The 17317-nt window shown below is 35.8% G+C and overlaps 1 protein-coding gene across 2 annotated transcripts in view; it reads right to left on the bottom strand.

Annotated features, from left to right (window-relative positions):
• LOC133517560 (zinc finger protein Gfi-1b) overlaps window positions 1–17317 on the bottom strand; it is an 80508-nt gene that overhangs the window by 51866 nt on the left and 11325 nt on the right. For both annotated transcript variants that reach the window (XM_061850874.1, XM_061850872.1), the window contains exon 2: window positions 1197–1313. In XM_061850874.1, the coding sequence (XP_061706858.1) occupies window positions 1197–1313 (117 nt within the window). The remainder of the gene's footprint in view (window positions 1–1196; window positions 1314–17317) is intronic.

Here is a 17317-nt window from a genome sequence, read left to right as displayed (position 1 = left end):
CTACTGTATTTTTACTAAGTCTTGACTATCTCATGTAAGATGGTACATATTGTGATATCATCTAAATGTCATAAAATCAACGACACCATAAAATCAGGAACCGGGTCATGAGTAGGTACTTTACAGTAAGTTACAAAATCCGTATTTATCGAAACTCCAGGTGTTGCACACCGTACCTTATCGCGCGCTATCCAAAATTCATGTTCGATACAAAAATTACAACTATCATAACACGACTATTTAAACTGGCGATACGTTATCGCGCTTTTGTCGATGCCGCCTGTAAATCAAAGCCATAAAACAAGCGTAATTTCGCCAGCGATAGGCTCTGACGGGCCACTGATAAGTGATAAGACAGAGATAGTGTCACGCCGAAATCTGAAGCCGTGGGATTTGGTGGATATTGAATATTGTGACGTTGGGGATTGGTCACGCTGGCAAAATACTGTTTGGTTGCTACAAAAAGGTTTAAAAGTATTAAAGATAAAGATAGTTTATTATTCAAGTAGACATATTACTTACAATGCAATTATGCACGTCAAATAAAGCTACACCGGCTCTAACCCTACACTACACCTCTGACCCGAGAAGATTTAAATCCCCCCTCAATTGGAAGAGGTTATCGCAATCCATATTTTGTTTGGGACACTAATATCCTATTTTGTCCATTTTTATAAAGATATCCACTACTACTAACTAACACATTACATCATCATATTAGTTACCAAACTGATCTGAAACTGATCTTAGATCTGTCATATCTTCAAATAAGTTGTGAAAAGATTTTTTGGTGTATATTTGTATGTGTACGTTTGAAAAATAAGGATTTTGTTTGGGACACTAATATTCTATTTTGTCCATTTTTACATCAAAAAAATCTTTTCTCAACTTATTTGAAGATACTTCTAGAAGATCTAAGACAGATCTAAGATCAAGTTTGGTTTAAGTTTAGTAGATGAGGGCACCACACAGACCGGGGGGTGTTTGAGATTTTTTAAGTTTAACTGATATTACAGTTCGTATCATCCATGATGACGCGCAGATTTGTCAAATCTAATCTTTAATAACATTGCAATATGAGTCAAGGCTCGCGTCTTCGTGAATGACACGATCTATAATAAAAGAATACTTGGTTTGGTACGTGTAGATAGTAGTTTTGCGAAGTTCAACTTCAGCCAATTTATTATGTTTCTTACCTCTGACAGGATAGACGTCATGGTGTGAAGGAGGAGATGCCCTCGGCTCCGGCCGAGGAACTGGTGACCAGGTGTTTTGGCCTAGGCTGTTCCGAAGAGCCTCACTCGCTAGAATTCCTGTGGACAAAAAGATAGAATCAGTTAACTGCATTCGTGTTACCTTTCGACAAAATAGTCAGTGATAAGCCATTTAAAGATTGAATGGAAGGTATATTCAACTTGGAAAATTCTAGTAGTGACGATCGGGGCCTGGTGATCTCAGTGGAAAGCTGTCGAACTAACACCCTCCGGTATAAAGTCAACCTTTGATTACCAGTTGTTCTAAAAATCAATCTTTCAAACATATCATTTAATTTTAAGATACATCAAAGTAGTGACATGCGTGGTAGAGGACAGTTCATTCCAATTACTCTTAGCATGCAAACTATTGATTTGGGCCGATCAGTCAAACTGACAATTTCAATCAGAGATTATTTTCCTCTTGTGTGTGGCACGCAATACTGTGAGTCATATCACATCTGTCATTGAACGGATACATTTAAGTATATTTTAAAGATAACGAGTATATATTCTTATTGTCAAAACTTGATAAGCTAACCTTTAAAATTAAAATGATTCTTGAAATTTTAGATGCACTACACATGTTTCTATGCAGAGATACTAAGCTCATAACTTTGCTTTTTGTAGGTACTACAAAAATAGCCATACCTATATGACATTCAAGACCCTTAAATATAATATTTTCACCCAAGATTAAGTTATTAAGAAATGAAATCATTTTTAAGCAGTCTGGCCTAGTCGGTAGTGACCCAGCCTATGAAGCCGATAATCCCGGGTTCGAATCCCGATAAGGGCATTTATTTGTGTGATGAACACCGATATTTATTCCTGAGTCATGGGTGTATTCTATATATGTATTTATCTATATACGTATTGGTATATCGTCGCTTAGGGGCGAGGTGGATCTGTGTAAGATGTCTCCTAATATTTATTCATCGCAGTTATACTTAAAGAAAGTAGCTACTATCATCGTGACAATTTCGCATTTAAACAATTCAGAGAAGTGACTACCGTGATTATGATCGCAGATACAGACAGACGTCGCATATACCCAATTGAATGTCCGTCCGAAGTGCCTTGATTTGTGTCGCGCCCTCGGCTCGACCCTTTCATAGCCGATCTTAATGACATGCTTGATTTATTTGTAGATATGCAACACGTGATCTTGTAATGTGAAGCTTGTTTTAACTTCTTGATCGTTTCAGAATTTTCTTGAAGGGTTTTTGGAAGAGGTTTATGTAATGAATATTACAAAACGTTATTATAAGTCTGTTGCCTAATCCTGTACCCCTAGTGTAAATTTGATCGACATCATAACGTGACGAACGCGTTTGCGTTAAGTCTCATTTTGTATAGGATATTGAGTTTCCAAAACGTCCCGCTTGGCGCGCTCTTTCTAAATCCAATACAAAATGAGACTAAACGCAAACGCGTACGTCACGTTTCGAAATCGAATTTATTTACACTAGGGGTACAGGTAATGAATAAAATACTTTATTAAAATACAACTAAAAACATTTGAAAAGGAAGGAGAAAAATGTGTAAGATAAGTAGTATAAGAATGAAGTTTTATCAAGTTTTTAATTTCCCGATAGAAAACTGTATTCTGGAGGCAATATATACTTACATTATTACTAAAAAAATGTTTTATTACCTAGTATTACGTCCATTACTTTGTACCAAACTTATGCAATCATAAAAACAAATCTTTAACACGTGATGGAAAAAGGATTACATGAGGATTATAGATTTCATAATCAAAACATCTCTTGAAAATCCAAAAGAATTATGTTGGAAGTAAATTACATACTAACTTCAACCTTGGTGCGTTATCGTATGGTCTACTTTTAAAATATTTTACGTTTGAGATACAAGATAATCACAGTATTTGTTTTGTAAGTATCGCTTGTAATTAGTTATACTTAATTACTTATTTGAGATCGTATTCAAAAATACTATCCTAAAAAATACAAGCATTGGAAATTACATCAAGATTGATTTTTTGATTTGAATTCATTATTTTTTAGCTATTTCTCTTAAAATAAGTAATTTTTAAAATGAATGATTGTTACAAACGGTAAGTTGATTAAAAGAAATTAAAAGTTTCTTGATCGGTCATATTTCATACCGTGAAAAATCGATACCTATAAATTTACTTGCCTTCCACGACTATATGTATCTTTATAGGCATATCGTATACACTCTCTATAACCTTGTAAACAAATCGTCTTTTATGAATCACGAACGTACAGTCCATCACAATTATGTCAAGCAGGCTATTTGGCACTTGAGGCATTAGGGCAGTTGGCGCCACCGAATCGCTGTCTTCCGCCCGCCGGCACGGATTGTCTTGCCCGGTTTCCTGCGCGTGCTTCAATTTAAATCGACTTATAATATGAATGAATTTAAGAAAACTATTCGAAGAGCCAGGGCAGATCGTGCAATCGAGTATCCCTGAACTTGTGTAGGAAATATCATGTGATATTTATCTGTTACTTTCCGGTGAACGAAAATAACTTGAACGGTGACTTGCATTCATTTGCTTGAGATTTAAAGGTGAAATATAGTCCCCAATCTTCAATGGGTCAGCATGGGGATTATAATCAGAACCTCCTTGTGAGTACCTGTGTCCACATATGATAATGAGAGTAAGAAGAAATCATGAGTAAAAATAAATATACACATGGGAAATATCGATTAATAGCCCTCTGTAAAGTTTGAGATGTAAAAGCCGAGAGACAATCGCACATTTATTTTTGACACCGAAAAGAAGAGTACAGAAAAAGATAATCTTCATTGTCGTTAATGCGTAATTAGATATTATTGGAATTTTTAAATTACCAGAAGAGTCTAGACAGACTTAAATGCTAGTAGCGGATGTGTCACATATCCTTGACATCCATTGCATCGTTGTTACTAATCCCAAAATTAACACAATACCGCCATTTTATAGACCAATCAAACCGTCTAATAATAGATCTTGTCCGCGCCAATTATGATCAATTAACTTTCTATTTATAGATAATTGAGTCACAGCTGGTTATCAAAAATTTTGAGATGACGGAATATTAGAAAAATGTCTCGGTTTTAGAAATTGGGCAGAAAGGATAGCCAGATGTAAAAATAAGATTTTTTTTCCAATACAAAGGCTAGACATTTATTTTGTTTGCTTTAGGAAACCTAACACATTTTAATGACACATTGATTAATAATAATAACATTCGAATGTACGTCACGTAAAACATTAGAAAATATGAATATCAGTTCACCAACACTAACTTTTTTCCTATTTTTGAATTTGGTTTGACTTTTATATGAAGCGATTATTTCATGCAATCGTAAATTGGAAAATTTCATCTACAGGTGGAATTGAAAAAAAAAAATTGCCTAAAATTATCTCAGGGTTTTATTCCGTAATATACGTCGTAAATAGTTAGTACTTTTACTATTTTTTTTGTTTTATACTTTGTTTGTCCGCTTGTTCTAGTCTATGGTTAAAAAACAAAGCCAGCCGAATGGCGCCAGCGGAATCAATGGCCGGCGTCCGGCGCTCATCACAATTGCCGCTGACAACGCCAATTGGACATCGCTTCCTGTGCCAGTGCAAGTCATGAGCTAGATGCTATGTGAACTGTTTACTTGACAATATCACAGCCAATACTAGTCTTTTTTATACTACGTCGGTGGCAAACAAGTATACCGCTATAAGCTAGCCTGATAGTAAGCAGTCTCCGTAGCCTATGTACGCTTGCAACTCCAGAGGAGTTACATGCGCGTTGCCGACCGTAACACTTCACACCCTCGTTAAGCTCTGGCAACCTGACTCATCGGCAGGAACACAACACTATGAGTTGGGTCTAGTGCTATTTGGCTGCGGTTTTCTGTAAGATGGAGGAGTACGTGTGGAGTAGTGCTTGTCCACCTCCTCGTGTAGTGTGGGGAAGTATCCCCAGTTGGGCTCTGCTCCAGATCTGGAATATCATCCGCTGTGCTGTGCCCTACCACACAAAGCGAGATGACATTCCACAGAAAGCGAGAGGACATTCACAATGTCCATACCTCTCTTATGAACGTAGTTTAAGGACGTACCCGGGTCCAAAGGACGTACCCTGGTCTGGTCTGGTTATGTTCAGTCGAAAGTGCAATATTTTGGCAACATCCCCATGTCACATTTATGTAAACTGTTTTGGCGATGTCGCCAACTAGAAAATTTAGCCATGACATTGCTGAGAGCAACAGGTTTTAATGATTAAACCGGGAAAAAGTTTTAAGGCACCTATATTAAAAAGAAAAAAAAAACAGAAAGAATGACAAATATTAAAGTAAATAGTATAAAAAGATAGAAAAACTGAAACTGAACTGAGGATGAAACTGAAGAAGCTGAAAGCTGAAGAAGCTCAAGACAGTTGCAAGTTAATGAAAAGGATCCACGTGTTGGTCCAATCCAGCATTCTACAACTTGAAATAGGTACTTTTATATTCTTCTATAATCTACATTTCTTTAAATCATCGAATTCATTTAATAATATGATTGATATCTTTCATAATTACTCGAATAACAAGAAATTTGTCATTTTTGTTTATATACTATGTGCTTGTGTTTTAAACCACTTCCGAGAGTCTCGTGCTGATTCTTAGTGTCCAAATTTAACTGGGATTTACTGTCACCGTCTCCCTGGTCAATTTGGAGGATATTGAGGATTTCCTTCCTTCGGCACCGTTACACACGGGCTAGATTCGTCTACACATCCCGTGTGCACGACCTTATGGCGGTTATCACAATGAATGCGATTCGCTTGTCGCTCCGATGTTTGGGCGAGATAACGCTATGCACGTATTATAGCGATATTCCGCTTGCACATCAGAGCGACGTCCGAATTCCGCATTAAGGAATCGCATCGCCATAGAGATCGACAATGCACGCGCCCCGCGCCGTGGTTAAACGAATACATGTAAAATTTTAATTCACTGTTTATTTCAAGTCTCAATGCTCAATATATTTCTAAGATATCATTTAAAGACAAAAATTAAATTGTATTATGTGCGAAACTAAAATATGGCAAATAAAATTATTTCAAAGCCGGGGCAATATGAAGGATGAAACTAGGATAAACGCTAATGGCGTTCTTCATTAACGTTTATCAAATCTAACAAACCGTTGATAATCGTTTGTTCATCCGTCATTCTAAATTTATATTTGTTAGAAATAAACAAAATCTAACAGAGGTTTGTTAGAGGTTGCTAAGTACGAAGGGGGTAAGACTACAGTACACTACTTTACTAAAAAATGTGTAAATTCCTTTCAATAAAACCCATGTTATAAATGCAATTTATATTGTCAGTGACAAAGGAAGCCAATAAATAATAGTGCATCGCAGCAATCGATTGTGATTGAATCGTCACTCGTCGATTACACTTTAATCGAATCAACTCGACCGAGGGGCGCCAGGCGACTACCCTCTAATTAGTATTATTGTTTTTGGTGAGGTGATAGGGTTGATTAATAAGGGTTATATTTATGATGACGCACTGTTGTTACGAATATATTCAATTTCGGACATATTTTGTTAAATATTCGTGTACATGCACGAATTGTTTAACCAAAACGTGAATATTGTAAATCTGAGAAGTAGAATAACTTTGAGAAAATGTGTGTTTATGAAGTTGCAAATAAATATTAGGTGGGCGTAAATAAATAATTACCGATCATTGTCGCATGGTAATTTAACTCTCTTGTGTTAAACACGTACTCGTACAAGCTACATCTTCAGTCGATTATCGATGTATTCAGAATACAGTAATAATAAATAAGTAATAAAAGAACGGAAGATAGAGAAAGTTACGTTTGACAGGAAATTTGACAAAAAACTTATCTACGATTCAATTTATTCTCTTAGTTCATAATGATGATGATATGTGGAGATCACCATGCGAAAATACATATCGAATCGTCAATGCAATCTCCTGCATTACAGTATTTACTGCCACCTACTAAGAATTATCAAGATGAAACACGCCGCGGGTCACCAATTAGTAGCCAGAAGACAATACCGTCTTTACGATCAATGGACCCGATCCATTCACTTATTATTGGATCGAATCGGTCATCGAGTGAATGGACAATGGGACAACGATTAACTATTTGCGGCTTGAATGAATGATTTGTACACGAATGGTTTTGTTGACATGTTTAATTGGGTGTTTTTGTTTTATGCAGGCAATGAACATGTTACAACATCTCGCTTAGAATCGATATCGTTAAGGATATGTATGATGATCGTATTTGTGTACGAAACAGTGTGATAAAAACAGTGTCAGTCTCAAATAAGACTGACATCGAGTAAATACTCGAGTGGAGTTAATAAGTGACACCTATTTTGACAGCCATCCTTAACGTAATTTTTTGTGTCAATTGGGCCTCGGCGAATACAAAATCAGATTTATTTTCTTTTAAAAAATATCATAATTACAACAGGAATACTGTTTGTAGACAACAATTTTGACTACTCCAGCTGTACAGATGAACGTGACCGCCAAAGCGGCTCGCATTGAACTCCCGCGCAGCAAGCTCAATGCGCTTATTAATCCCAATCAATATACTCAGCAATCCGAGTGTCGTGTTACCGCCTGGGTGGTATCGGCATCGGCTTGCGTCTACCGGAAACTGGGGCTTGAACTTACGATTCTTTTAACAAATGTTACAGTTAGGTTTGAGAATCGATAAGACCTTATCAGTAACAATACTTTTTGGAGAATGTAATTGGGAATGGAATAGAATAGAAAAATATTTAATGGCGTGAAAACATACATAAGAACAACAAAGTAAATAATGACACGTACACCAAATAGGATGCCGCTCAGCATAAGCCGTGTCTGAGACGCGGCACTGGTTTTCAGGGCACCCAAAATTAAAACTAAAACAGCAACAGAACAGAATAGCAACAGAACAAGGAAGAACATGTGTAAGAAGGAAAAAGAGAAACAGTTTACACTTATTTATAAAACTTGTTGGGTTACGAGTAAATACTTTTTAAGGTTGTACTTGAAAGAGGTAATGGAATAGCACTTCAATCTAAACACGCGCAGGTATTATTTTGAAATTAATGAAATGAAAGCATTTTATTTCGGACAAAAACATCCATATATATTTTACATGTAATAAAAGTGCGAAGATACAAACAGATTTGATAGGTAATCTATCATGGCTTTAGAAAAGTAGATAGCCAATTTTTATATCAGAGACACTTTCGTAAACAGATGACGCGATAATAAGAGTAAATAAATAAATAGTAATAAATAAAGTTTGGACTTTCTTACACAAATTGCCTAAGCCCCACAGTAAGCTCAAAAAAACGGCTCAGTAAGCTTGTGTTGTTGGCTCAGACAACTATAAATATGTATAATATATAAATACTTAAATACATAGAATCACCCATGACTCAGGAACAAATATTTAATTGTGTGACGAGCACAGATCATACAAATAAATACCCTTACCGGTATTCGAACCCAAGCAGTAGGCAGGTTTACTACCCACTATGCCAAACTGGTTGTCAAAAAATACCTGCATAGAAACGCTGTAAAATTATTAGGGATCGTAGTCTTATCTTTTTTTTATCCATTACGAAACTACAGTCTGTGTTTTAACTATGAAGTATTTACTACCCATAGAAAATAGTATAGAACGCTCATTTGTTTCTTACATAGGAAAATTATGGTTTAGTACTTTAAAGTTTTAAAAACAGACTTTATCAAAGGTGAATTTGAATAAGCTGCGAACATTAGAAATCATCACATAAATAATAACATCTTCAAAATTACGAGTTTTATCAACTGCCATTTGGTCTAACACGTAACCTAATTCGTTTCAAAAGAAACATTGTGCTTTATCAAATTCTCAGTAAAACACAGCTAGGTATGTTAGCAAGAACTGTTATCGTGGTGACAGGCAGTCTACGGAGCGCTGTTATCGCCACTGTGATGTGTCCACAGAGCACAGTGGGTCTCTCTTCCAATTGCATCGGCAGAGGCACGCGGTGTCAGTGAGGTCGCAGCTTCCTGAGTTCAGATTATTTGCGGAATGTGAGTTTTTAGAATGTCTTTGTTTTCTTGTTTAACACTATGTCACTGAGTAGGTAGGTTAGTAAATGCGTTGACGTTGGGAAGACACAAGTTGTCTTGTTATAAAAAAATCCTCAAATATTTACTTGTAAGTAGATTTCTTTATGTTTAACCCATAATATTAAATACTCATATGTTTTCGACCCACTAAATAAAGAATGACTCACGTTAGAACGGCCCTGGTCTGGACCGAGGCGTCCGACACCTCGTTTTTTATAAATAAATATTATAGGACATTATGTGATCACCGGTCACCTGTCATAGCAAGTGGAGTGTCGGTTGCGTCGGCCCGGACTCGGACCTTTCTACTTTTAAACTCACTCAAACACATTAAAATTAAGAAAGAGCTTGTAACCTTAAAGGGTTCAGACCAAACCTGATTATGGATTAAGTTAATATTTTTGGGGATTCATACGGTCCAACATTAGAATCATAAAGTACCTACGCCTAATATGACCTTATTAAATAGCTCCTAGCGATTATTTTTGTCGATTGAAAACTATCAACTCTAATTAACGCAGCGTTCATTTGTACAAATTAGAGGAAGTTACTAATTACGCTGTTTACTCGATTTGGTTTGGCTAACGCCTAACGCTTCTAATCGACACTTACTATGCACTTATTATATGTAATTGTAGTCGTGTTTGGGATGTTGCGAAAGTATTACATGGATTGAATTACAAGAAGTCGATGATATAGTTTTTAAGTGGGGAATGAACCTAAGCAACCCTTTCTTGTGTCTCTTATACCTCACATGATTGTGTGCCTACAAAATAATATTAGGGATACAATACCTTTTTAAATAAGAAAATAAAGAAAGCGTTTGGCATCAGTTTTCTAGATATAATTATTTTAAGAGTCAAAGTTATGTTGCTCTGAGCTCTGACAACAGACATCAGAAAGGATAAGACATCTTGACATCAGGATACACCTTCCTATCACCGCGCTTTTCATATGTAAAAAATGCAAATCTATTTGTCACGTGAGAAGTGACTGTTCTTGAAGATGCATTTGGATCAATCCACCAAGTTATCCTATAAAGCAGTTCTCACGACCGAGCCGCCCACGCCGCTTCCTCGCGTGGGGCCAATCATGCGCGGGCGACGGATTTTAGACCGATTTCAGGTAAACGGACTTGAGTCTCTTTTTGCAAGTGGTTTTTGGATGATTTCATGATTTGGATGAAGAATCAACATGTTATAGATTTATTTCAGGTTTCGAAGATATTTATATTTTTTACCTCTAATTTCGAAACGCCCGCATTGGTCCATCACATTACATATTACATTTGAGTTCCTCCAGGATGCACATTTTATAAATTCTCGCTTTAATTAAGAATGATTGGATAATGAATATTACATTTTCAGTTTAGTAAGACATATGGGAATAACCTATAAATTGGGGCCAGATTTTTGAAGGCAGCCAGATTTTTTAAGATAACTAAGTGGACTGATAAAGATCAGGATATTACTACTAGTTTTTTTAAATACTCTGTTACAATCATTTTTGTAATAGTTGGATATATAAAAAATTAAAAGAAAAGAAAAACTACACTGCGTAGACCAAACAACGCAAGCAATCTTTTTACACTAGTACAAACACATACTCCGAAGACAGGTCATAGTAATATTCAAAATCTAGATTTCTAGGTTCTAGGGACTACGTACTGATCAGATCAGATTAACTGCCAGGCAGACCAATAAACTAGACAAGCAAACTGGAGCAGTTCCCACGGCCGCCCACAGCATTAGTCACGCAGCTTGTCATCTGCTACTTTAATTGACCCGAGTGAGATCTACTAGTAAATTGAATCGTGGTTCTCCAGTCTGCGAGTGTGTGAATACGGCCGGCCTTGGCAAAGGATTTTTCGTTATGAATGAGTTTGTTATGGCGAATTATTAGTGTCACGGTTGCTATGCAAATTAATTTAGAGATGTGCGAACTTGTTTTTGATATGCGGGAATGGCAAATGTGATATCAGCCTATCATGTTATTTGACTACTTTAAATTTTTATATATTTTATTCATGTGACCACACAACCTGATTGATAAAGGTGGTGGTAATATGCTTGTAATGAGTTCAGAATAGTACATTACGATACAAGTGCGAAAAATAGGAAATTCGAAACGAGTGGCGATAAATTAAAACACGACCGAAGGGAGTGTTTTAAATCGACACGAGTTGCGAATTACCTATTCGCACATGTATCGTACAACGTTTTACAGTACATATGGCCCTTTAAATGTTCGACACAGTAACATAATATGCTACTTCTCGCACTAGTGCTATAAAGTAGCCCCATATGTACTGTAAATTAATATTATAGTATACTAGAATATAGTCCGAGTGAACTACTTACTATATTTATAAATCTTATAAACTTTATTAAGTATTTTGAGTCAGATCTTAATCTGGCGTAAATGACACAAAATACTGCCGCGTTATTCCGATGTTAAATGCAAATTAAATGGACCTCTAAACTAAAAGCTTAATTCATAATTAAAAGGTAGTACGACATCGAATGTATTCCAGACCTTCAAATGCAAAAAATATGTGAATAATATGTATGGAACAACGTATAAAAGATTAATTCGTGGTGCTGATTGCCGTGCGATCGAGGAGCGGGTTAAGAGGTGTTAATTGTGCAGATTGAATGTTTTCAGGGCAGAATCTCAATTGAACGCAATTGTTTCTTTGCCGTTTTCGCTGCGATGTGCCGGGGTTTGACGAGCGAGTTTTATAAATAATGTTCACACCAGACGAGGAATTGCGACGGTTGAAATGAATAAGATCAAGTCTGAATTATTATGAAGCGGAGTTGAGTTAGGTAACTAAGTATCTTCACCTCGTAGTTTTTTTTATCCGATGTACATTTGGTCGTTTTTATACGATGTGTTGGTTGTTCGATGGATAGTGCGATAGGGTCGCCATGTGATTGTGGTAGCCGAAGGAAAGCAAAAAATTCAGCTTGAATCCCTAAATGTAGTAATAATTTACTACTGAGTTTTCTAAGTAGTACCTAAGCAAATACATAAGCACACATACTGAGTGGAACTGTTTTGAGTCCATATAAATATTGAAAAATGAATATTTTTAACAGTAGCGAAACTTAAAACACTATTTGAAATCTTGTGCAACTATTACGATGACAAAATATTCGGCATTTTAATTAAACGGGACAAACTTAGCCCCAGAAGATGCTAAAAATAAATAATGTATGTTTTACTCTGAGCCCAGTTTTTATGACGATAAATAACAGATTGTTAAGTGCGAATAAAATCACATATGATACTAATGCCCGTGAGACTGGACCAATTGGGGTCAAAGTCGTAAACAAGATAGAATTACATTTTGCGCTTCGCACTTCAGACCTTCAGCGTAATCAGTACACTCGGCCAATATTCATACATGGTAAAAAAACTTAAATCGACCGGGATATGGACCGTGATTACCTTTCGAATATCGGGAGCTCGAAAACAATCAAAAGGTAATGACGTTCCAAATCCCGGTAGATTGAAGTCTAGTGAAACTAACCGTTTGTCATTCAAAACTGTTATGGTAAAAAAACTTCATCTCCGATGAAGAAGTCTCCGTTTAATATACTCAAGTTAGCAATAAATAAATCAATGTATGAGTTGTTAGAAATGTAGCTTTCTGTTAATTATATTAAGCAAACAAACATTTCCGCTGTGGAAGTTTTCCACGCGAGGGGTTACTTAAAAAACAAAGATCTTATTTGGCCGAATCAGATGTAAAACGTGATAATAATAAGTCATACAATTCAGCTAAATTGAACAGAAAGGGTAAAAAAATTAGCCATTGATCACGTGACTATTATAAGACAGCGTCCATCTCTTAAATATCGACCGGCGACACAGTCACGCGCGATATATGTAGGGGGAAAGTAGACCTGTAATAGAAAACTAAAAAAAACAAAGACTAAACCTTGTTTTGACCTTGAAAGCAGATATTTTTGCGCTTCGATGTCCTCCCACATTTTTGCGAGTAGACTGATAAATATTTACGACCGCCAAAGCCCGTAAAAGTACCGTGGCATAGACAATCAATCCAATTGGTGGTCATGATTCATTAGAGCGGCCGCTCTGAAGTGCCGGCGGCGGAAGATTCTAATGAGGTTAAGATTTAATGTCAAATCGTGGGTGACTCAGGTTGAGCAATAGGCAGCGGGTATACTAATATACACTGGCCACTGTCATTACGTTCGGGAAAAGACATGCGAGTAGCTATACCTTCTAAACAATGAACATGTAGTCCTCAAAAGAAGGTCCCTATACTATTGTGTCCCTATATTACATATGTATGGTTATGGTCAATATCTGTATATCCGTCATAGCGTGATAGTGGCAAAATAAGTCACTTTCTATCAAGCGGTGTTAACTGTTGAGAATTGTCATGTGGATAACGATATCCTTCATACTATGGAAGGTAGAGGTAAGGAATACATGCGATCTTCAAAAGTGTCTAGCTGACATCTGGACACTTACAACAGTTCTGCCTATGGAGATTGTAGTCTTTCACCTTCCATACATCATACGCCTAGGATAGTTAAAGATGGTACAATCAAGTGTAAAAATATAGGTGCGCACAAGTTACTCAAAAATATGTCCCAAAGCTCTTATGTCGGCGAATTAACGTCAGGGCAGAAAAAAAAGGCGCAAGGCTTACACAAAAACTGATCTAGAAATATAAAAATATCGCACAACGTATCAGTATTGCGATACAACGAGGAAATGCCGCCAGCATCCTTGGTACAATGCCTCAAGGGCCTATTTTAGATATAAGCTAGTTATAGTAATCATCTGTATATATCCATTATGTATATTGTTATTGTCAAAAAATATCGCTATTATTCAGACATTGCAAGACAAGCATATGGGGCCTCTCTGAGCTTCTCATCTTGTCAATATTAGGCGACATATTACCGTCAGGATTCTGGTTTTGTGACGGCCAGCATAACAAAGGCGTCGGAAAATCGATAAAACAGGGTACAGAACAGGGTAAATCTGTTAACGTGCGAAAGTCGTTGTAAATTCCGTGTCCGGAAAGATTCTGGGTCATTATCCTAATGGGGCACACGCGGCAATCCCTTCAGATGAGACTTCAACGGATTAATTATTTATATCTGTGGCGGAGCGCATGATTACATGATTACGATTTAAGAGCTTTGTCAACGCGTGGGGCAGCGACATATTTATTTTAGAGCACGATTTTTTTTATTCATGTTCTTAAATGTTCAAATCTTTACATTTGCAATGGTATTTAGATTTTTAAATCTTTTGATGTTGCTTTTAATACGATGGCTCGCGCTTATTGGTTCACGAAAGGCACAACTATAGTCGTGTCATATGGCATTTCGCCCTCATTTTTTAATATCCAAATTGAGATTGTAAATTAGAGTCACTTTCCTGTATAAGGTGTTGATAGAAGAAAGAAATTAAAAATGCTTGCCAATAGCAGTTAAAATGAAAGAACGTTGCTTAGAAAAAGCCTAACTGTTGAAGCAAATGTTAGGTATTTAAAAAATAATCTAAATCAATGAATATCTTATGATTTCTTATGTAGAGGAAAGAAAAAAGAGGAAAACCTAGGTTGAATTTTAAGGTCCCTTTGTAGCTTTTTATTTTAGGTATTGGTGCAATACTTAAACAATATTTACTTGCTTATTTATCAAGCTAAATTCTAATTAGTTTGCTAGTTACTTTATTCCATACATGTAATTGCTTGAGTGTGGGAACCGGACGTCGGATGTAGCCAAGGACTTGCGATTTAATTGTCGTTTTGTCGCACACATGTGCGATCAAAATAAACTGTTAAATAACGTGCTGGGCTGGGGCTCTGTTCGATTTGTTTTAACCATAGCTTGTGACATTAAGTCTTAAAATTGTCGTGTCACTGGGTCGGTAGAATTTGAACAGTACCCCAAAATTACGATGAGAAATTTTGGATGAATTTTATAACTTCCACATATTTTTCGAAATGTTATTAAAAATTAAACCTACAATCATATAACTGAAACAAAACGTAAATATTTCAATATATTCTCCTTTAGTTTCGATATATAAACGCAAACCTTTGTTACACATCAATGAAAAAAAAAATTCATAAGCTTGTCAAACCAATTTGAATTCGATGATTTAGGTTGCTAGGTGGGGGGTAGTCGTTGAGATTCAAGATGGCGAAGACGTCTCGAGAATATTTTTTTGTGCTTTACTCATTAATGTTGTTTAAAGTGTAATATTGATAGCTTATTATGCAGTGAACTATCGTGGAATTGTGCAGCTAATGAAAACTAATCTTGAAACGCGTATAACCATGTTTTCAGTTACACGCGGCAATCCATCGTGGCTTTGAGTAAAGTCCAGCTAGGTATCTCTTTACTAAATGCAACTACCGAACTACGTCATGCTCTACGAGCACACTTAAAAGTTACTATTGAACAAAGACACTTGACATTGGCAAGATGATCATAGATTTGATGGAGGCCATGTTTTAAAAGAAGAAGAAGGTTGATAGGTAGAGGTAGTGTGTGTACTTAATATTTTAGAAATCATTTGATAAATGTCACCGTGACATGTTTATTTCCCGTTCGTCATCAAACCACATGCTAATTTTAAACGATAATAACAGGTAATTTGACATATTCACTTATCCATGTCGGTACCTAAATTGAAAGTTTTATCATAGACGGTAAAAGGATAATTTAAATTTGTACGCTTGCAATTTTTGGGATTTTTCCGGGTCGTTAAATATATGGGTATAATAATCAGAGAACATTATTCCTTTTAAAGAGTGCTCATAAATTTAATTTACGATGGGCTAATTGTGTAATAAAATAATAAGAAATATAACCTACACTTACAGAATATTTACATCACCTAACGAGATTTTGAAGTGAAATCTTTAAAATCGGTAATTTTGATTTTAGTGCTTAGAGAAAAAAGACATTCATTATTTAAAAGTATACGCTTTTCTAACCTTTTTTTCTTTCTTTAGCTCGTTTATGTAGCTTCAGATACCATATTTTTGTTCTATTTCGTTTATTTTATAAGCTGGAGCTAAGTATATAAAGTATTTATAGGCATAGATATACCTCATGTCAATGTATGTACAGTCAGCATCAAAAGTAGCAGATGAAACAACGCGCCAAAAGTATCTGATATTCCGAATAACTTTTCCAAATATATATAAATTTCTAAAATTCGCGCTCAAAAGTATATCTTTTACAGTCTTTGTTATTCTATATTAAAGACATTACTTTTTGTTAAGAGGCTGTCAACACCCAATGTCCTTGAAATTGATGTTACTTAAACAGTTTTTTGAAAGACTATTTGTTTTAGTCAAGTAAGAAAAATATATGTTCATATTAATTATATTTCAAAGACCGTGGTTGTACTCGATACATGATTGAATGAAATCGGCTCGATAGAAAATAATTGCAAAGATTGGTCTTAAAATCACAATTAAACGGTTTTATGTCTTTATTGTTTTGACTTATGGGTCTGCAATTAAAATCACAATTTCAAAACATTTATATCTAAACCGCTGTTGAGTAAAATATTACACTAATAATCCACTTTTTTTTTATTTAAATATTTTTCTTATTATTCAGTAACATGCGACAGTGCTATCTCATTTACTCCGATACAAATAGACAGTGTGCGCGCTTTAAGTATTGACAGCCTCTTAAGCTGTTACAGAATGGTAGATACTTAGAAACGTTATTTGATCCGCTACTTTTGATGCTGACTGTAAGTACAACACGTAGTTTTATAATGAGAACGAAATTCCGTTTGTATGGGAAGGTGAAATTGGGTCGAGCTTGCTGCGGATTCTTAGCATAATACAATACTACGCAACATAATTCGACACATGTCTCAATACAATATAATCAGTAGCGCAAATCATACACGTCGCAAAT

This window comes from Cydia pomonella, chromosome 5 (assembly GCF_033807575.1).
Source record: "Cydia pomonella isolate Wapato2018A chromosome 5, ilCydPomo1, whole genome shotgun sequence".
NCBI lineage: Eukaryota > Metazoa > Arthropoda > Insecta > Lepidoptera > Tortricidae > Cydia > Cydia pomonella.
This window is presented reverse-complemented; position numbering and strand designations above follow the sequence as displayed.